This window comes from Camelus bactrianus, chromosome 1 (genome assembly GCF_048773025.1).
Source record: "Camelus bactrianus isolate YW-2024 breed Bactrian camel chromosome 1, ASM4877302v1, whole genome shotgun sequence".
In the NCBI taxonomy this organism is placed as follows: Eukaryota; Metazoa; Chordata; class Mammalia; order Artiodactyla; family Camelidae; genus Camelus; species Camelus bactrianus.
In genome coordinates this window covers 19462107-19485447 of record NC_133539.1, presented here as the reverse complement: position 1 = coordinate 19485447, position 23341 = coordinate 19462107, and the positions used below count along the sequence as shown (strand labels likewise).

Sequence of the window (23341 nt, the reverse complement as noted above, 5' to 3'; positions counted from 1 at the left end):
TTATCTGTGAGGTGATACAATGTTATTTATGATTGTAGAGCACAAAGGATGTGAAACCTTCATAAAGTTATCAGAATTAAAAGTTTGCTTTAAAAAAACTTCTAGCTACACAAGAAATAATTTCCGCAGCTGGAATGATTTTTTGCTAGAGAAATGTAGGAGATAACATAATGTTGGTAGCTTTTGCAGAGTCAGGGCGTCTTTTTCGGTCACGTTCAGCTTGAATGTGATTGTTTATTCTGAAATCCAGAGATGCCTGTCAGTATCCTTCCAACTCAGCAGCACAACTAAGACTGTAAATGGGGAGGCAGAGAGCAGCTAGATCTATGGAAACACAGTTGCTGGAGATTGGAAATGGTAATGCCAAGCAATATGATAAATTGAGATTTCTCATCATTTAGAATACAAATAGGTAAATAAAAGTTCAGAAACTGATCCAAGACTGAGGTCGTGGGGCATAGATATGAATTAATATCATTCATGGAAGGAAAGGCAATTGGGAGAAAGAAGGCAGGTGATGCGGGGTAAGGGTGTGATGCGTTCATCTGCACGTGCTTGTTTGAGATATGCGTCAAATGGACTTGCCCTGCGTGCAATATATCTAATTCTGAAGCTCCAGGGAAAGGGTGATCCTTGGTGAAGAAGGACTGGCTAGAGATCATGAGAGAAGATGTGGGTGGGATAAGAGCGCCTAAGTGGGTTGTACTGACTGGCTAGAGTCCAGGACAGAATGTGGAGGTCTGCAGGAAGAGGAGGAGGCTGCAACCAAAATCAAGGAATAGTTAAGAGGTGATACTGGGAGAAAAATCAGTATTACATGAGTGTTCTGAAAGCCAAGGGATGGCAGTGCAGAAGAAAGGAAGGATAGTTTAATAGGATTTAAGGATGAACTGAGGAGCAGTAAGGAAAGGACCAAAGAATACCCGTTTAATTATTGAATGGCAGTTACCTTGTAAAACAAATTGGCCATTTTACTTTCGGGTTTATTCATTCTGATTTTCTGTGAATTCTTGCTTTTTTTTTTTTTTCTTTTCTTTTCTCTCAAGTAAATGGGTTTGGCAGCTGAACATCTTAAAAATTGGCAGAAGAGAATGCCCTTCTGTTTGAAAGCCTCACCTTGCTACTTCTTTAACAATACTTGGGAGTTGGGGAACACACTTTTGACCTAGAAATCTTGATCTAAGTTGCATAATATAGCCCTAAGATGCTTTTGTTTGTTTCTTTGTTTTCAAGACCATTTTTCAGATGGTAAATAAATTAAGAATGACAGGATTATATAATGATTGCATTCCTAAATAAAATTAAAAAAGCAAGGAAAGTAATTATATTGTGCCCCAATTAACTACATGTTTGAAAAACAGCTTTATGATAGTCAGTCTTTTGATATTAATAAAGGAGAAATAATTAAACACCAAGTTTTAATGAGATAAAGTGCACACATGTGTTGAAACTTATTTGAATCTCAGTCATATAGAAAATTAAATAACCATTATACTGTTTATAATAGGATACATATTTCAATTAAATGTATGATGTACAATATATTATTGAACACTAAAACCTCAAATATAAAAACAATGAATTCAGTGATATGAGAGCACATGTTTCAAATGAGTTAGAGTGTTGAAAGTTCACTGTAGTTCCTGATAGTACAGAGTAAGATTCAATAAGTAAAATGTCTACGTTTTAATGTGTGTGCTATACAGCTGTTTAAGTGATTTAAGAAAACAATTTTAGATATGCTAATTATGTTGTACACAATTCTTATCTGAAACATAATCTGTAGACTATTGAATTATAAGCAATTCCTTGATTTGAATCATAATGTGGAGTAAGTGATTATTTCTACATTGTTTCCATTGACTTCCTAAGGTAGTGCTGTGGTTTTAATAATGTGTCTGTGATGCATATGGTACCCATTGTGCTTATGAGCAATGCTGTTGCATTCATTCAAAAATGAAAACTGTAAATTCCTCTTAAAGGCTTTAATTTTCATACATCTTGGTACCTTTCCTTACGTGGTGAAATATGAAACTAAAGTGCCACAGGCATATCATATTCACTGGTAGGTTTTAGCCTGAATTGAATAGGCATTGTCCTTGTTTTGTTTATGTTTGCAAGGAACACAATTGGAAGCCAACAGAATTCTTCCTAGAAGAACATACTTTATAAAAAGCAAAGAGCATACTAAATAAAAGAGGTGGATAAAATGTATGTGTAAGTTTTTACTATGTAACTGTTAGTGTTGCTGTAAGCAAGTGGGCAGATAAAATGGATAAGCTAAAAACAATAAGGTATATATATAGAAACACTACATTTTTTACAAAAAATTAATCCAGGTAAGAGTATTTTGTCTGTGATAAATGCCATATGTTTCATCATCATTTGTCATAAAACAAGTGTAAAATGTTTCTTTTCCTCGAATCCATGTAAACAGAGCCCAGACGGCCGTATCGAAGTCAAAGGGCAGCACGGAAGCTCATCGCTGCATATTAAAGATGTGAAGTTGTCAGATTCAGGGAGATATGACTGTGAAGCTGCAAGTAGAATTGGAGGGCACCAAAAAAGCATGTACCTTGACATTGAATGTAAGTTCTCATTTTGTATTTTTATTGAAACAACTTTTTCTGCTTTGAAAAATACGAATTTTTGTAGGAAAATCAAAATACGTATGTAGTTCATGTTGCAGTATTTAATGCATAACTTTGGAAGGAAGGTAGCCATTCAAAGGCAGTTATCAGAGACATCTAGTGGCAGCTGTGGTAGATTTCACAGTGCTATGTATTTAATGGCCTTGGTATTGCTTATCCTGAAAATTGTGACTATTTTTACGCAACATTTAACCCAAAACACAAGATAAACTGAACTATACTAGTTATCAGTAGTTGTTCAACACCTCCTTAGATTTTTATCTTCGTATTTATAATTCTAATGGTCCTGTGTTTCACAGGTGTAGTAAGAATTTCATTTCTCATTCAAGTTTTGTTGAATTATTTTACATACCTCACAAGTTATTGTATAATATTTTAAATACAATACTTAGGATATTCTATTTTTCAAGGACTGATTGCTAACAAAGTACAGTTGTTTTTTTCTTTAACTTAAAAAAATTTTTTATTGAAGTATAATTGATTTACAGTTTTAGTTTCAGATGTGTAGCAAAGCAGTTCAGTTATACATATACAAACATACATTTTTTGATCTCTGATGCAGTCCTCCTTTGCTTTAGGCTTGCAAATTTGTTTATTCAGCTTTAATTTGTCTGGAATTTCTAAGTAGCACTTTAACTGCATCCCACAAATAGTAATATGCTTTGTTTCTCTTTGTTTTCAATCAAAATTAGGTTCTATTTTTCCTTGTGATTTCAATAATTATTTATAAGAATATGTTTAACTTCCAGGTATTTAGTGTTTTCCTAGCTATTTTGCTGTTATTTCTAAGTTAATTCAGTTGTACTTAGAAAATACCCTTTGTATGATTTTGATTTTTATATTTATTGAGGTTTAAATCCTAGAATATGATCTATCTGGTGAATACATAAATTGTACTTGAGAAAAATATGTATTTTGCAGTCATAGAATGCTGTGCTCTATAAATATCCATTAGATCAAGGTGAGTGACAGTGTTGTTTAAATCTTCTATATCTTTACTGAATTTGTTTTCTTCTATCGGAGTGAGGGTTGTTAAAATCTTCTGCCATGATTGCAAGTTTTTTCTCTCTTGTTAATCCATTTGATTTTTTGCATCACGTATTTTGAGGCTCAGTGACACAATACATATTTGTAGTTTGTATCTTCTCTTAGTTTCCTACTGTTGCTGTAACCAATGATCATGAACGTAATTGCTGTAAAAAAACACAACTATATTTATTATTTTACATTTCTTGAGGTCACAGGTTGGAAGTGATGCTCACTGGGATAAAATCAGAGTGTCCCTTGGGTTGTGCTCCTTTGTGAAGGCTCTATGCGAGATTCCCTTTTCTTGTCTTTTTCGGTTTCTAGAATATGCCCACCTTCCTGGCTGGCAGCCTGCTTACATCTCCAAAGCTAGCAATGGCAGATTGAGTCTGTCACATCACATCACTTTGACTCTTTCCTTCCTCACATCTCTTTCTCTGACTTCCCTGCCATTGGACCCACATTGGATAATCCAGCATAATCTTAACTCAAAGCCCTTAACTTAATCCCTGTTGCAAATTTCCTTTTGCCATGTGAAGTAACATGCTTACCGGATCTGGAGATTATGCTGTGAATATGTTTAGGGGATCATTGTCCTCTCTCCCATGTATGTTTTCGTCATGAATTATTGATTTTCTCCACCAATTTCTGACTCAATATATTTTACCTAATATTCAAATAGCTGTTCAAGTGCTCAGATGCTTATTGTTTGTATACCCTTTCCACTCATGTACTTTTCACCCAGTTATATTTTACATGAAGTTAAAATGTGTCTTTTTAGACAGAGTATGATAAAATAGTGGTTTTTTTTAATCCACTCTGTCAATCTCTACCTTATAATTGGAGTGTTTAAACTAGGAGTTAGAAATAAATGGGTCAAGTAATATGTATTTTAGATTTTGCTAGACCTTATGTGGTCTTTGTCACCTAGAAACCATTTTAAAGACTTGTTGATTTTTTTTCCTCTTACAAACCATGAAAAAATTTTATGTCATTCTTAACTGTAAATAATACATATAACAGGTTCTTTGGCTATATTTTGCTCATGGGCCATAGTTTGCCAACCATTATGTTTAGATTATTATATTTAATGCAGTTATTGATATAATTTCATTTAGGTCCACAATTTCATTTTTTTCTGCTTTTACCCCTTGTATTCCCATATTATCCTCTTATTTTCCTGCCTTCTTTTGAGGTGTTTGAAAACTTCAATATTTCATTTTAATTTGTGTATTGGTAGTATATCTTTGGATTGTGTTTTATTCTTGTTTTATTTTGCTTATGTTCTTTAGGGTCATAATATACAAACTCGACATTTCGCAGTCTATATTGAGTTAATAATCTGACACTTTACATTAAATGTAAAAACCTTGCAACCATATAGGTACCTTTATAAGTGCTCCACACTGATCTGTTTTTGTTATTGATGTCATATGTATCACATCTATATTCATATTCGTGGAAAATCTCACTAGAAATGATGATAATTTTTGTTTTAAAGAGTTATAAATATATTAAGGAACTGAAGAGAAAAAACTGTTATTTATTTATTTATTCCTTTACCATTTCTTTTTGTCTTTCCTCCATCCTGCATCCAAAGATCTAGATTTCCCTCTGCTATTATTGACCTTCAGCCAGAAGATTCTCCCCCATTTCTTGTAGAGCATAGTTTTCAGGACAGAGTCTATTATTATAATTTTTTTTTCATCTGAAAATGTTCTCCCTCTCTGTCATTCCTGAAGGTTTTTTTTCCCTGGAACGAAATCTGGGTTGATGTGATTCACTGTCTTTTAGCCTCCTTGGTTTCTGATGATAAATCCATGATAATTTGAAATATATATCCCTTGCATGCCATGTGTCATTTTTCTAAAGCTGCTTTCAAGTTATTTTCTTTACCTTTAAGTTATTCATAGCTTTAACTAGGATGTGTCTAAACGTGGCTGTCTTTGAGTTTATCCTTTTTGGAGTGTACTGAATTTCTTGAATCTGTAGTTTTATACTTGTCAATATATTTGGGCAGTTTTTGACCCTATGTCTTCAAATATTTGTCCTGTCCTAATCTCTTTCTCATCTCTAGAATTCCACTCACATGTCTTAATGATCTGTGAGACACATGTATGTTAGAACTTTTGTCTCAATGATCAATGAGAAGAACAATGAGAAATAAGATATATGTTAGAACTTCTGTCTCAATGATCTGTGAGACACTGTTTCTCTACCTCAGCTTTAGCTGAGGCTTAAAGTTAGATGTTCAGATTTTTAATAGTATTCTTTATCTGTAAGAAGAATAATTCTCCTTATGTAGACTGAATTTCAGGTAAAGCAAAGGAAAATGTTTTATATTTTAAGATGAATAAATACACTATCAGATTTTAATCATGCATTTAATTGACATATTTCCTTTTTTTTCAATCTCTAAATAAAAGGAGTTTCTCTTGCAGATCTAAAAACACATGAATTCTGTACTTAAGCTACCATCTCTTTTTTTCTCCCCATGATGAATTCCTTTTAAATATCTGTTACAAATTATTTATAAGTCTCTTGAAGTCTAGCTTCCTCTTTGATTAGTCCAGATTCTTTATAGTATGTCTTCATATGCTTTAATCAAAATGCTCTGTTTTTTCACAAATTTACTCATGAACTCCAGGACAATACTAAATATGTTGGGAACCCAGCTCATTTTTCAAACCTTATACTACATTTAAGCATAAATTTTAACTTTGGCAAGATGTAAATTTGCCCATGTATGTGCTCAAACTCTATTGTATGTATATGAGATCACCTTCTAGGTACTTACTATAATTTATTAAAACTGAGTCATGTAAAAAATGTTTAAAGTGGATGAACATAATGGTGAGAACTTATGGTAAGTCATGTAAATATGAAAAGATAATTCATACTTAAGTAGAAAATAAAATAATTATTCATCTCAATAGCATTCATTGCTAAAATTCAGACTTTATTCATGTGGTAGGAACAGAGAAAAATGCCACTATGTTATCATTTGTCTATAGTTATTATTTGGGGGTATGGAATTAAATAATCATTTAGAATATGTAACCATGGTTATAATTTAAAATTTAGCAGTTTTCTCTCTTTCATTTGTAAGTAAACTTAAAAGTAATTTCACTTATAAGTAACTTTGTTGTGAATTGGTGTCATTATATTTTGAAAGTCGGAACACTTTTTTACACCTACAATACTACTGGTTGTAATAAATCTTATACTCTTCCTTTATGAAGATTAATAGAAATTCTAGTGGGATAATGTAACACAACAACCATGATTAGTACTGGCGCTATCAGATAAGCTTATTTCTTGGTAATTAAAGCCTGTGTCATTATAAAATAGGATATTTTATTTAGTGACAATATTATAGTAATAAAAATTTAATGTAATGAAATGTAATATCATGAAAAAGTATTAGTGTAAATAAACATTGATATGTTAGAAATGGTAAGAATATTTTTATTCTCTTTCTTTAATTCAAAACAGTATAGAAATTATGAGGATTACAAAGAAATTATACAGTGTGACAAAAACTTTACCAGGATAGTCTTTACTACGTGATTCAGGAAACTACACTGTATTATTGCTAAGAATGAGTAGAAAAGAATGGAGCCATTTATAATTTGATACCAACCACATTTATTATTATAGCACTGAACTTAAGGTGTTTAGACTGCACTTTTTTTTTTTTGTTCAAAACCTCTTTTGTGTTTCAGTTTAGGCAGATTCCTTGGCATCCCGCCATTTAATTTTCAACATTTCAAAGGCATTACCCTTTCTAAGAAGCACAAGTTGAACTAAAGTTCCAATTTATAAAACCAAGGAGATAACAGGCATGTGACATGTAGTTTAATACAGTAAGCACCAATTACATAGTATGTTTGATTACAATTTCAATATCATTAAGTTGTGTTACTAGGTGCTCATTACTTATTACCTATTAGACTTAATTATTTTATGTGATAAGTTTAATTTAACAGCTACGTGGTAACAATGCCTGTTAAGAAATACTGAACTTTTCATTTACATTTTTTCCCATTGAGCTCTCTGCACCTGCTTTTATTTCTTACTAGATAAATAGCAATATCTAAATGAATTTTTCTTCTGTGGTATGAAAGTCATTAGCAAAATGTCAAAAACCTTTTAAGGATATAGAGATATGAATTACTCTTATAACATAGATTCATGTTACTTCCATACTTATATGGATTCCATAGAATTAATAAAACTTTGTTTTATCACACAATTATTTTCTTACGTTTTGCAATCTCTCAAAATAACTAATTCCAATAGCGTGCTCTGCTGCATGTACAGGATGCAGTAGAGGGAAGATCTGACCACGATTTTAACATTTAAAAAAAGTATCTCAGTATACTCTTAGAAATAAGAAAAATTCCTTATTGATAGCAGACACACATTTTATACCTGTGATTAAAATCTTGTCTTATGACCTACCTTGTCCATTCACCAAAATACATTTAAATTGTTCAGACTTTAAAGAAGATGGCTCATTTGCAGAAGTAAATTGATTCTAATGTCAGCAACTATTTAGATTTTATATCCAGCATGATGATTTCAAGGACAGCATCTGAAAGAAATATAAAGTGTATCTCTACATCCAGAAGATAAGAAGAACAAGGACATTAAAAGAGAAAGGTGAAAAAAATCTCTTACTGCTCAGCTGTATTTTTTTAACCCAAACTTTACATGAGCCTTTTGGGAAAATTTGAAATATCACATTCTTCATGTGCACAGATACTATAATTTACTCTAGTTTTAGCACATTTTTGTCTATCTCTGACAGATATCATTTGATTTAGATTAAATCATGTTAAAATGTACTTCAGAGATTATGACGATGAAAAGTTAAGGAATTTTAGGAAATACCCTTTTAGAGGATAAATCTTAGACATGAACAAACAAATATTAGTCATTTTGTGTAACTACTGGATTTATCACTAGCTCTTGGCACCTGCGTAACTTAATTGTCCAGAAATATCAAACTCTCCCTACAATTTGCCACAGCTTTCTGCCCCTCCTCTAGAATGAAGACCGTGTCGCAGGGATCCTAGTTCTCACTGGTACAGTGAATGTCTTAGCTTGGACTGCTATGCCGAAATCTCATAAACTGGGTGGCTTAAAGACAGCCATTTAATTTTCATGACTCTGGAGGCTGGAAGGCCAAGATCAAGATGCCAGACTACTCAGGGTCTTGGTGATATGTCTTCACGTGGCCTTTCCTTGGGGCATGAAGGTGGGAAGAGAGACACCTCCAATCTCTTCCTCCTTCTTCAAGGGTGTTAATCCTGGTGATTACGTCATCTAAAATTAATGCCTTCCAAAGGCCCCACCTACACATACAGTCACACTGAGGATTGGGGATCAACATATCAATTTGGAGGAGACACAAAAATTCATTTCTGGGAATGATCTTTCTGGATTTGACAGAGAGGACCACCTCACAGAGGGAACTAGCACAGAACTTCGCAGGATGAGGCTGCACACTGGGACCACATCCTCCTCTTCCTTAGCATGTGGTGCCAGCAGGTTTACCTTGTTGGAGTTACTACCTGACCCCTTAGTCCTTAATAGCATGACCATCCAAAGTTAAGGTACTTTTCTTGAAAAAGACCATTCTAACAACTTGAATCCCAGCAGCCAGAGCTCTGTAGCCATAAATCCTTAAATCCTCTCAATGTTGTTACCTAATTTCAGTGAAGCAAAGGCAAGGACTAGCTTTTCCTAATATTGTGAATGTATTGTTGATACCTGTCCATGGACTTAAGCCAGCTCACAGTTTGTGATGATTTAAACTGCTATCTAGTTTATATATATATATATATATACACACACACATACATACACACACACACACATATACATACACATATACTTGCATACATATATATATACACAAACACATAAAATTTATATACATAGTTCATATATATATTGGGCTTTACTAAAATAATATTTAAATGTCTTAGTATTAGCAGCTGGTCTTAGATATTAATGAATCTGCTTGATCTGATTCTAAGTCATTGGTCACATCATTTAATTACCCAAGCTTCAGTTTCCTGATATGTAAAGAGGAAGAGATGGGTCTAAACTTATTTTATGAATTTAAGCCTACTGAGGTTGGGATCTTAATTACATTTTTTTTTCGTTCAACAGTATTTATCAGGCGTGCACTACACACCAAGCACTTTTCCAGGTGTTAACTATGTAGAATTATAATAAAGCAAGCAAGAACACTTGACTTTATGGACCTTACATTCTAGCAAGGAAAACCAGTGATAAAACAAAATAGCAAACTATATAGTATAAGAATCAGGGAAAATGGCTAAGGGAAAAAATAAATAAAGTAGGGCAGGGAAATGGGTATTCCATCAGCTAATGTCACAATAAATGTACATAATAAACACTCCCAAAGTCAGTGACAGGCAATATTAATTCTCATGCTCAGTTGGAATTGGCTGACCCAGGCGGCCCTTGAATAGGGAGCTCTGCTTCAACCAGCAATGCTTAACTCCATGTGACAGTCCAGTAACACTAGAAACCAGGCTGCAGAGGTGGCCACTAGAGGGAAGAAGCTATATCACGGTGATGGCAGAAACATGAGAGAACAACTCAATAATGAAAGCAACTTGTAAGTGTTTGCTCATGTCATGTGGTTAAGCCTAACATCAATCCAGCAGGGAAATACACCCCTCTTCTACTGGGAGGGCTTTTGGAGAGAATATTTGCTGAATAAAATCAGCCATATCAGAAGCACATGCCTATGAGTGAAATTTCAGGTAGTTAATTTAAAAAGAATATTCAGGTTGTGAAAATAGTTACGTTTACATGTTTCTCTAAATTGCTTTAGACTTGCTTACATAATCATCGCATATTGAATAAGAAAAACCAACATAATTTTCAATAAGTTGTTTTAAGGACATTAAAGAAGTAAATGATACTTCTGTATCTTCATTTAAGAACCTTCATAATCATTACCTAGTTTCATAATATTCATTGTATGACGCTAGAAATAGTATATTATTAGTGTTTTTCAAAGATGCAAAATGATTGAAAGGACATAAAATATTACACTGTATCTAGAAAACTGGAGTCTACCTATATGGAACAACATAGAAAGTACAAAATAACATATAATTTAATGCACTTATAATTAAATATGTGTCACAGAGATTATACAGCTGAGCAGTAATAGAGAAAAAAATCTTCTGTTGGATTTTTATAACTGTTGGTATCTCAGAATGCTTCATAAATAGCAAGATTTCAGAGAGTTCCTATAGATACAAATAATTCAATGATAATCATGTTTAGGAAATTTTGATTTTTCTTGGGCCTGCTGAAAAGTCTCCTGTGATTATAAGAGCAATTATCAATGCAGGCAGTCTAATACCATAAAATACATCCTATTTTTTGATGCATTTATTTGTATGTGTGTGTGATTTTCTCAAACTTCTTACTATGGTTAATTTTTGTTACCAATACTCTGGGTCATCAATGCTAAAATAATTGATTTAAAAATTTTTCTTGCCCTGTGCAATATTTCTCATTATAATTGCTTATTTTAATTATTTAAAAAAGATCTTTATTTTAGTTTTTACCTAATAATAAGAATTAGATATGTAAAAATTCCAGATCATATCTTAATAAACCAAGATAACAATGTTATTTGGATATTTGCACATTTATTTTAAAATTTTATTTAATTTTTTTTGGTTTGGCACAATTAGATATTCTTTTCTAGAATGAGTAAAAACTTTTCCACTGTGAAGTTATATCCACAGAGACAAGCTTATTTCTAACATCTCTCTTTTTCTGAGGAGAAGAAGATACACATATCTGTGATTTTTCAGAAGCTCTCTGGGAAATCCCAAAGATATTTTTGCATGTAATCGATATCCTAAAATCTGTATTTTGTTTCTTCCTAAATTTAGAGTTTTATTTTGGAAAATCAAAATCAAAGGCACTATCACAGATTTGTTCACTTGGCTGAATTAGAATTATAGGTGTCTGAGAAACTGTGTAGTTACCTATTTAATCAAATTGACAATAAAAAAAATTTTAAATAAACATAAAAGGTTAAAAATTGCTTCCTTGATTAATTTTGTTAGGTATGATGTTTCACATTCAGACTACGATTTTCAATGGGTTCTTGCTTCTTTTAATTATACTTTTAAATTAACCGATAATATTAAATCCATTAATATTATTATAAAACTATCAAATATTTGTAACATAAATGTTGTACATAATAGTATAGTACCAGCTGCTTTATATTTATTGCCGTATTCTTTCATTAAATTGATAGTTATTAGTGCTTAAAGTATATTCACCCTAGGGAAACAAAAATAAAGAGTACACATTTTTTAGCTTAAAAAATACTGTCTAAAAGGGGAAACCCATGTCAATAAACTATCATTTTAAGAGAGGCTGTACATTTTTTGGTTTTCATTTACTATGATGCAATGCTCCAAAATGTATCACATGTGATTCATTTCTAGTCATAACTTGAATTGCTTTATTTATTCTACTTGGCTCAAATTATTTTGCCCTATTATGTAAAAAGCATTAAATTTTGATGATAATTTATCACCTATTTAACTAAAAAATTATTCTAACTAAGTACACATTAAATATATACAATATATGTCAACATAAACAGTAGTTAAGGAGAAAGAAATTATCTAAATCCAATTAAATAATACTTTGGTTATTTGAAAGTTGCAAATATGTGACAATTTGTTACCAATGTTCAGTTTTCAATTAAGAGACTTAAAAGGATGTAGAAAAAGTTTACGTAATTCCTACATTTCAGTCTTTCAGCTCAAAGGGGATAAATATAAAGGTAAAATGGTGTCAATAATATTATCTAAGGTAATGTAATTGCTATTAAATTTGTTAATTATATAACATGCTTAAAATATTGATGGCCAGTCATAAGCATCACATTAGCTATTATCATCATCATTGTCTCCAGCATTGTTTATACTACTGTGATGATGATGATAGTGATGATGCAGGCAATAATACTGAGTTTTTCTTGTTTGTGTTCCATTGTTATGACCCAGCCACTCCATTATGCATAAAATAAGCAACATTCTAGATGTGCAGCCAAGGACTTGAAGATATACTAGTGAAAAGGTTTTAATTTGCTTTTGATTTTTTTTAAGTCATCAGGGTTTGATAGAGCTGGGGAGTTTAAGGAATTAATTAAATTTGTGGAGCTATTTTTACCACATATAAAATGAATGATCTAGACATCAAGTTAAATCACTAGATAAGCAATTTGCATTTTATGATAGTTTTCCTTTCAATTTTAATAATGGGGCAAACTTTAAAGCTGTTTGACATCAATAAGCACAAATTACATGTGTTACAGAATGTACTACTACTAAATCAAATTCTGAAGAAAATAACATTATTGTTATTTGTAAAACAACTTTCACACTGCTTTATCTGTATGAGCAGCCACTCTTCTTTTGATAACTCGGAAATTTTTGTGAAAGAGATTCGCTTAAGCTTTGTATCCTGAATTTGTATGTGAAATTCTGCATTATCATCATCATCATCACCATCATAATACAGTCTTTAAAATAGTGTAGCCTTTTCTGGAAAATTCAATTATATAAAGCAACAACAGAGAACAGAATAGCCATAGGTGGTGCAATACTTTTATTAGTATTTGAATGAATGATTTAAGGAGGAGAGAGATTAGGACAAGGCAAAGAAGAATAATAGAAAGAGGAATAATTCACCTTACTTATGATCAAACTTTTCTTGTGATCAGTAATACTTAAGGCACTAATAACAGTCAAATTAAAGAGAAACTCAGCATATGCTTTGAAGTCACATATAGGAATATATTAATATAAATGATGCTTATGACTTCAGGGCTATAAAATATGCTGAGCTTTTATTCATAACTTGGCTGTTCAAGTTTAGTACAGGAAATGCACACCTAGTGTATGGTTAGTTGGCAGTAAGCACACATCTAATTTCATATTCCATGTAGCCATTAGAATTCCCATGACACATGGACTGAATTCAGTTAATTGCCGTAGCTGATTCTGCATATGAGTGAACATACAGCAGAACTAAATCTATGAAATTATTAATTGAATTACCCTCTAAATGTGCCAAAGGATATATTAGTTTATATTCCCTTGGTAGTTGCCCTCCGCATAAATCAAATGAGAAAACTTAATGACTGAAAAAAGAGTCGAGGTGTTTTAGATATATTTTAAAAAATGTACAGTTAATTCTTAGCCAGTTAAGGGGTTGGCTTCTTCACAAAATAGGCAATAGGAGTCTGTGGAAGACAATGCATGATTATGGAGTTTAATACAGGATTGAAGTACCAGGTTCTGTGATTTTAGGAAATTCAAGCAAACATCTCTACACTTTGCTTCCTCTGTTAAGTAGAGTGATATTATCTAGAATACATACTTTCCTATGTTTTCATTCATTTCAATTAACTCTCGTTTACTGAGTATCTACTGAGTGTCAAATATAAAGTCAGGCGCTGTACAGAACTGTGAGAAAGGCAGCATCACCTTTGCTCTCATGGAATTTATGTTTTAATTAGGGGGATGGAGCACACACAACTATATTCATATGAAATATGTAAAAAAAAAAAAAAGTAGTTCGACAGATGAGACAGCAAGTGCAAAAGGCTGAGAGCAGGAGAGAGTTAGGGATGGTTAGGGTTTAAGGAACAGAGTTAACCTGGAGTCAAGGTCACGGGAATAGACATAGGCTAGCTAATTTCAAACTTCATAAATCATCATAAAAGTTTTCGATTTAAGAGGTGTGAAGAGAATTTTGGGAAAAGTTTAAACAGGATAATAACATTATCTTAAAATAGAAACTGGTAGGCCAGTAAGCTGGTAAGGACAGCACTTCTAAAATTGGCCAGGTAGTGATTATGGCTTTGATGGGGAGGTAATAGACAGAAGCAAACGGTATCTTTCTATACTGTGATTTATGGTGAGGAATGAATGCCAAAGCTTTTAAAATTGAATATTCTATTATACAATAAAATTATTGTTGCTAGTATTTGTGGTTCTTAAGATCTAATATTAAAGGAAAATTTGAAAAGTTTATATCATAGAATATGATGACTAGAAGAAAGAATAGTACTTCACCACAGTATGTAAATAATTTGGAGAGCATGCAAGCAAGACAAATATACTATAATACCAATACTGTTTACAAGGGCAATACATACTGTGTTATCAGTATCAGTTTAAAAGACTTAAATTTATTTTTCATTGATTGTGAAGCTTACCCTAACAAGGCTTTTCAATTTTATTCACAAAATGGATAGTACTTTGTATAGTGAGGTTGAATAGTGAGTTGCCTGATTGTATTAATCATGAACCTGTAAAAATTCAAGTCAAAGATTTTTCTACGTCAGTTCCCACAGCTTGTGCTGTGTTTTGTGATCAGCTCCAGTCTTCTCACAAGTACTCAGAATTCAGGAATCCAGGCCAGCCCTCAACAAGAAGTGAGACTATACTCAGGTCACAGGAACCAACCACCAATAAATCATGTTCAGGAAAAAAAAAAAAAAAAAGAAAAGGACTTCAGAGCCTTAGAGCAAATGACAAGAGAAAGTAAAAAGCTTTTAATCAAGTCAGGAAGTCTTGTAAAATGACAGGAAGGTAGGAAGGAAGGAAGGAAAGGAAACAAACCAAAGGAAAAGAATTAAATATCAGGACAGGAGCAACTTTGCATTAAGTTGAAGGAAGTCCTTAAAGTTTCTTTGATGTCTCCTGCTATGCTTGGAAGTATATTTTTCCTGGACCCAACATTGAAGAAGTGACAAAATCAGATCCTGGCAAGCCTTTCTCTTTCCTCTTAGGCTGGCCACTTTAAACCAGAAATTCAGTCAAGGTCATGTGTGTAAGTACAGTTGAAATGGTCTAGCTCAGCCTTCTGCCTGTAACAGCTGCCATTTAATTAAATCTAAATAATATCTCCTTAGAGATCTGTCCACTGTGATAATAGCTAAGAGAACATAGTTCCTTGATTTTTAAAGTCTGTAGTCACTTTACATCCAGTTTAAAAAATCCCCTTCTTACAGTCTATGCAGTAATATATACATTTTTATTAATCATGTAACCATTAACTAGACATGGAAGCCTGAAGATAATATACTTTCCAATATTTTTCACCAACTAGGACCTCTTATATTATTTTTTCTTGTGAATTCTCTGGTTTTAAAGATATTAACTTAGTAAAATGACATTTATTAAAGAGAGATTATTCTTCATTTTCATTATATATTCATGAATAGGTATATATATATTCAATATATTCAATACATATATATAGTCATGTAAGTATATGTATGTGTATATGGTAAACTACCAACAAGAGGCTTTTAAACACATGAAATAATTAGTATTACTCAAGGGTTTTATATAGTTTTAGCCAAAAGTAAATGTCACCTTTTATATGATCTGCTGCCTCTTTTTATATGGTAAATATTATAACCCTCTTTATATTTTTAAAAACTTGTGCCAGACTCATGCTTTCTCTGTTAGTGAAGTCTTAGAGATAAAGAAAACCAGCTCAATTCAATAATTCTATAAAGAAGGAAAAGAAAATAAAAAATCCAAATTAATAAGCAAAAAACAAAGATCATATCATTGCTATCTGGCTGAGTTGGAACTTAAATCTAATGGCAGACCTAAAGCAATTTCCAGTACAATATTTTACTTATAAACAGCAACTGCAAAATTCTGTTTTCCAGTGTAGTTTGTCCACTATTGTGTGTGTGTGTGTATGTGTGTGTGTCCAGATTCTTATTGTAAGACTTGGGACAATCCATGGGAAGCAATTATCACTGTGCTTAACATAGTTTACGTGCTCACAAATGTTAAGAGGTTAAAGTCCACCCTCTTTTGGGAAGCTTTCCCTGCACATCCTAATTAGGGTCAGTGCTGATACCTTTTGAGGCAGGAACCTTACCCATTCCACTTCAATTGTACCATGTATTGCCTTGCAGTAGAAGTATTTACTTTTGCATCGGCCTGATCCACTACAAAGGATTTCCTGTTGACATGAATCCCCCACGTTTAAACAGCGCTTAGCTTAAGGAGACACACAGTAATAACTTTGGATAATTAGTGCAGTGGCTGCCCTTCCCAGAGGTGCACATCAGAATGTTTAAGAGGAAGCCTTAGACATCTGATTCTTTTCCTCTTATGAGCTCAAAATATAATGTTGATGAATAGCAAGGGTGGCAAAACTTTTATACTAAGCAATTACATCCAGCATTTGCAAATGGATTCGTGTCAGTAAACGTAAACTTTGATATTATTTTAACCAGAGATGTGCAATCAGTTCAATCATTAATATTTAGAAAAATGTAATATTTTGTTTCCCAAGGTAACTTATGATGGCAGTGTTTGAAATTGATGATGCAATAATGGAAAAATAGATAAACGGTTTAAGTATCAAACCAAATATAACCAAAAAATCAACAAAATGCTAAATCAATCCCAATCTTTTAGAGAATATATTTAATTTTTAAACAATTTATTGTAGGAGTAAGGTATGTAGAAAAAACAGAATTGTATCATCCTTTTCATGGTAACATGGATTCAGTTTAGAATTCAGATAAAATAAGGACATTGTTTAAGGGATCAAGTACAATATATGATACCACTATACTGTCAGAATTGAAAATGAGTTTTGCTTCCTTGAAAATATGAGTAAAAAATAACACTTTTTTTTAACTTTTAAGCATATTACTTTCTGTGCTTTTAAAAAATAAAAATTAAGGTACTTAAAATTTAATTCCAAATAGTTAATGCCTCCGAACAAGTAAAACAGATAACTTGAAATTTCTCTGAAACGATGCATATATGTGTCCACTGTAGAATGAATTCAAGTATATACATATATGCATATACATGTGTTTGTGTGTGTTTATTTATATATATATAATATATATTTCTGGAAAGATCAAAATTGGAATGTCTTTGTTGAAAAAAGTACAGAATGAGAAAGATACCAGTATTTATGTTTGATATTTTTAGAATATAGAAGACATTTTTGCATTTATGTTTAGTATTTTTGTTATGTCCTATTTATATTTTTATTAACAATTCCCTTTAGTCTTCATATATTCCAGAATAATCTTTTATTAGAGACAGTATATATACTCAAGAAAAATATATGTGAATATAACTTAACAAAATACTTATTAATCTACATTTATCAGGTTCAGATATAAAAACACAATATCCAAAATATGCCCAGCGTATGTTAGAGTTAACAATGAGGGAAGCAATGTGATATAGTTTCACGTCTTAATGTTTCAACGGTGATTTGGAAACAGATAACAACCTAATTTATTCGTCAATGTCCTAATAGGAAGCTGAATATTGAGCTGTACTTGGGAAATTTCTGTGAATTTTCCTGATGTGAAAATTATATAGCAAATGCATTTTAAATAAAAAATATAATTAAGAAGTGTTTTAAAAGGCAATTATATTTTAACATATTAGTAAATATGCCCATTTGAGGATTAAATTTATTCTTTATTGAGATGTCAAATGATATCTTGCATTACTTCAGGCAATTTTTTTCTTAATGCAAGAATTCACTTGTGATGATCAAGAGCAAAGTGCTGATTTAGCATATTCATAGATTCTTAATCACAAGGAGGCAAGACAGCGCTATTTTAAAATTACCTTTGAAATACAAATCTTATCTATATAAGCAGTAACCAGATTTATTTTATACACTATTTTAATATTTCTTACTAATTCAAAATTCAAAATAGATTATCATATTAAATGTAGTGACTCAGAGAAAGGCAAATATCCTATGATACCATTTATATGCAAAATCTTAAAAAAAAAAAGGTACATATTTGTACACTCACTTATTTCCAGGTGATGCCAAAATTTATTTCCTCCATACAGCCTTTGAAGGCTTTCATGATGTGAAAGCCCTACTTTTCTGAAAAGGCCTAATTTTCTGAAAATTAAAATTTCTGATTTATCAACATGAGATATGGCTGCATTTTTTTAGCCTGAAGTCTTCGTGTGCTGCCTCTGCCAGAGTCACATCCTTTTTCTAACAAGCAGCCCAAAACCAATTGTTCAATTTCATTAACATGCCAGTCTTGTGCCAGTGGATATTGCTGCCTTGCTACTGTTTTGATATTTACAGAGCGTACAGTGTACAGGAATTTGGTTTCTGTTTTATTGTAGATGAGAGTTGTCAACATTTTCCCATCTGACACCACAAATACATTTTTTAATGTGGCTTTTAGTATAGCACGTATTGCCTGTAGCACGTTGGCATTCAGCATCAGTAATTCCAAATTAAATTCCCACTGAGATCATCAGGCAAGCAATTAGTGGCAATTGCTTGCTTTTATAAAAAAGCCAAATCATGCCCTAAGTTTATGGTTACATTATAAATAATACACATATACACACAGATGCTGTATTGTGGACAGAGTATACTGTGAGTCAGGAATTAATCATTACATCAACATGTATGATTTTCATATTGGGCTATATTTACATGCAAATACATTATTCATAAACCTCTCTCTAAAATATTATAATGCTAAAGAATTTATATTTCATATATAGTAAGCAGTAATAAAAATTTTATAGATAGAGCTAGAACTAGAGATGGATGCAGACGTACCTTAGCTTTTGACTTTGAATATCAGGAAGTTTGGCTTTCCTTACAGTTGCACCCCTAGTTTGTTCTATGTTCTTAGATTTTTTTCACTTAATCTTACCGGCTTTGAAAAAGCTTTTTTTTGTCTTTTCTCCTTGAAAATACATTCTGTTCAATTTAACTGAACCATTGAATTAAAAACTAAATGACAATTTAATGTCCAGTAAATGTGACATATGGTTCTGAGAACCAAGTAAGCACCTTATGTTATTCAAGTATATGCTTGTGACCAAGACAAATCTTGCACAAAGTATCTTCAGATACACGCTTATGACCGAGACAAACCTTTTTTTTTTTAATTAAAGTATAATTGACTCACAATTATATAAGTTTTCAGGTTTAGAACATAGTGATTTGATATTTTTATACATTAAAAAGTGATCACCAGGATGTCTTGTTATCACCATACAAAGTCGTTACTATATTATTGACTGTGTTCTTCAGGTCTTGATGTATTACATCCTTTGACTTAATTCATTTTATAACTGGAACTTTGTATCTCTTAATCTCTTTTCTCTATTTTGCCCACTACCCCAAACCCCTTCTCTCTGGCAAAGAGCAGTTTGTTATCTTTATCAATGAGTTGATTTCTGTTTTATATTTATTTGGTTTTGGTTTTTTTTAGATTTCATATCTAAGTGAAATCATATGATATTTGTCTTTCTCTGCCTGACTTAATTCACTTAGCATACATAATACTCTCTCGTTTTATCCATGTTGTTGCAAATGGCTGATGGCAGGATTTCATTCTTCTTTATGGCTGAGTCATATTTCATTGTGCATATTCATATATATATGGATAAAGAAAATAAATATGGTATCATTTTCTTTATCCATTAACACATAAGATTCAGATTTGGTAGAGAAGCAATCATATGGATCCTTCCAATTCCTATGACTATGCTGAAAGAGAGCATAGAATCTGAGGGAGCACAAAGTAGGGAACCTTACTGACCATTGAAAGTTGTGGAAAGGCTGTGCTTGGTTACTGTGGAGCCTAGTTTTGGAGGCAGTCAGGTGAAGGTAAGGGCAGGCACGTTGCAAGCTGAGGGAAAACCAGATGCGACTATGTCTGTGTAATATTCAGTACCTCTGCCAATAGGTGTCACTATCCAGCCAGTTCCCTTTTGGGGACATTAAGTTATTCTGAGTTTTTGTTATTAGTATGACAATGCACTGAAAGTCCTTTCTATTAACATTTGATAATATTTCTACTTATTTTCTCTGGAAAGATTTCTAAGACAGGTCTGTAGAATGAAGATTATGAAGTTTTTTTTAAAGGCTTTTTATGCTCCTAAGGAATTGTCCCAATTATATTCCTCTCAAAATGTGTGATGAAGTCCACATCACTAAAATGTTGCGAGTACTGAATATTATAATTTTGTTGCTGGGTTGAACAGAAATACAATGGACTCTGGTTAAAATTGCACAGATTCATATTCCAGACCTACAACTTAGTACTACAATAAGCTTGACAGCTCTTACTCCAGATCCTTCATGCTTATAACAGAATAACATCTTCCTCACAAGGTTATTAAAAAGATACATAGAATAAAATACATAAGCTTATGGTTGTATAGGAAGCATTCAATAAACACTTTATACTTCTGTGTGAGATTGGCATTAAAAACATACAGTAAAGCATATATAGGACAAGAATATTTAAATAACCATTTATGCATTTGTACTGGGGATTATAATTCTTATATATCTGATATATAATCTGTTGATGTAACAAAACTGGGAGGAAGTCATTTTTAAGTAATTTGAGTAGTAAAAGAAAACGTTTAATTTAGACAATTTGAAATGATAATTTATGAGGGATATTGAGTTCTAATATTACTAATGACAATAATCAGTATAAGTATCAGCAACATTTTAGCTACCACTTAATTTGGGGTTATACTTTTGTGTAAATTTTTTTAAATGAATCCTCTCAATTATACAGTCAAGATACTGAGACTTGACGTTATGATTGATTGGCATTCGGTCTGTGTCCTAGCATGGAACAAGACGAAAAACCATGTCTGTGTGTCTTCACAATAAGATTATTTCAATAAAATTATATAATGTGTTTTCTACTTTTTCTTACTTATCACTAAAGAGGTCTGATCCAGATGCCTGAAGATTCACAGAGCATTATAGGAACTCAGTATTTAAATTAACTTATTGATTAAATTAAATCATGTCTAGTAATTAAAAACTAGAAATGATATTTCAGTGCAATATTTGTTGTTTAGTTGTGGTATTGCTATTTCAATTGAGATTTTATATCTGCCTTAAAATATTTTATAGAAGGAATTATATAACTAAGATAAGATTTAAAAAATGATGCAAGATCACTGATTTTATTAACTTTTATCTTGAATTATCACTTTATAATGTGGCTTGTTTTCAGAAATATATTCCACTTACATAGAGAGCCATTAATTTACTAGATAGAAATTTTTGTCAGATTATTAAAAGCAAACAACTATTAAACTAGTTTAATAATTGACCAACTTTGAATGTTTTTATATTAATATTAAAATGCTTTAATGAAACAGTCAAATAGTATATTTTTATGAGTTCTGATATCACATATTAAATATATGAAATTAGAATTGCTGTGGTTTCTTTTTGTAGTCAAACAATAATTACTATTGTTTTCACTAATTAAGTGACTATTTACCTTAAAGAAAAGGTCTATAATGTTATATTATATTGCTTTACAGATGCTCCCAAGTTCGTATCAAACCAAACAATTTATTACTCTTGGGAAGGAAATCCAATCAATATAAGCTGTGATGTGAAATCTAATCCACCAGCATCAGTCCACTGGAGAAGAGAGAAATTAGTTTTGCCAGCTAAAAACACCACTAATTTAAAGACTTATAGTGCAGGGAGAAAAATGATATTAGAGGTAAGTCTTCATGTATATATCAACAAATTTTATTATTTTAGCAGTTATCTACTATTTTAGAATGCGTTTCAGTATCTTAATATATAAATGTAGTATACAACATATATTTTATCCTGTAGTGTATGTGTACCATATTGTGTATTTCATGAAGAGAAATTTGAAGAGAAATTTTATACATTTGGATCATAGTCCATTAATGTCTCACTATTTACTTTTATAGAAATATGGGTAAATAGCAAACGTCATTATTTTTCATGAATTTATTTTTGAGAAATAAACAATTATATCAGAGGAAAATATAGGGAGAAAGAAAAATTTGTCAGTTATTGAAGGCCAAAAGTTCAACTTCAGTGTTGCTAGTAGCCATTCGTTCTGTGATTACACCTTCCTGCTCCTTAGAGTGGCATATATAACTGCTGTCTACTGGCTACATAGTTACACGTTACTAAATAAACCAGATTTACTTGACAGTGATCAGGAGTCCTTCCAATTTATGATGCTTTCAGAACAATTGGGAATTTTCTTCAGTCTTATTTAGCTAAAAAGATGCTACATTTTCTCTACTAATTCCATATACATGCATTTTAAAAACACATGTTTTAGAATAACACTTGATAGCCATATTGCATTAACTTAAAGATATTCTCATTGGTGCCATATTGACTCTTCTACCCAGTAATTAAACTTAGGAAAATATTTGGTTGATAAAAGGATTTAGCTATCATTTCCCCCAAATGTTTGGGTGACTGACTCTTTGGTAATTAAGCCACTTTGTCTAAATCTATTTCAATTTAAATTGCTTTTTTAAATATCTGTATTAGAAGGACTATCAATTGGCAAATTGACAGGGAGATCAATTTTAGAGAGACGTTTGGGCAGATTTAATCTAAACTTTAGGTATTTAACCACAGTGAAAAATCGAGGTTAGACTTGACTTCAGTTTGGGGTAGTTTATTTGAGCATGGGGACTGCCATAACAAAAGACCACCGACTGGGTGGCTTAAAAAGAGAAATCATTTTTTTT

The 23341-nt window shown here is 31.9% G+C and overlaps 1 protein-coding gene across 2 annotated transcripts in view; it reads left to right on the top strand.

Moving 5' to 3' along the window:
- The window catches only part of NCAM2 (neural cell adhesion molecule 2), a 436725-nt gene that overhangs the window by 316099 nt on the left and 97285 nt on the right, over window positions 1-23341 (top strand). For both annotated transcript variants that reach the window (XM_010960127.3, XM_045520720.2), the window contains exons 9-10: window positions 2438-2588; window positions 22130-22317. In XM_010960127.3, the coding sequence (XP_010958429.2) occupies window positions 2438-2588; window positions 22130-22317 (339 nt within the window). The remainder of the gene's footprint in view (window positions 1-2437; window positions 2589-22129; window positions 22318-23341) is intronic.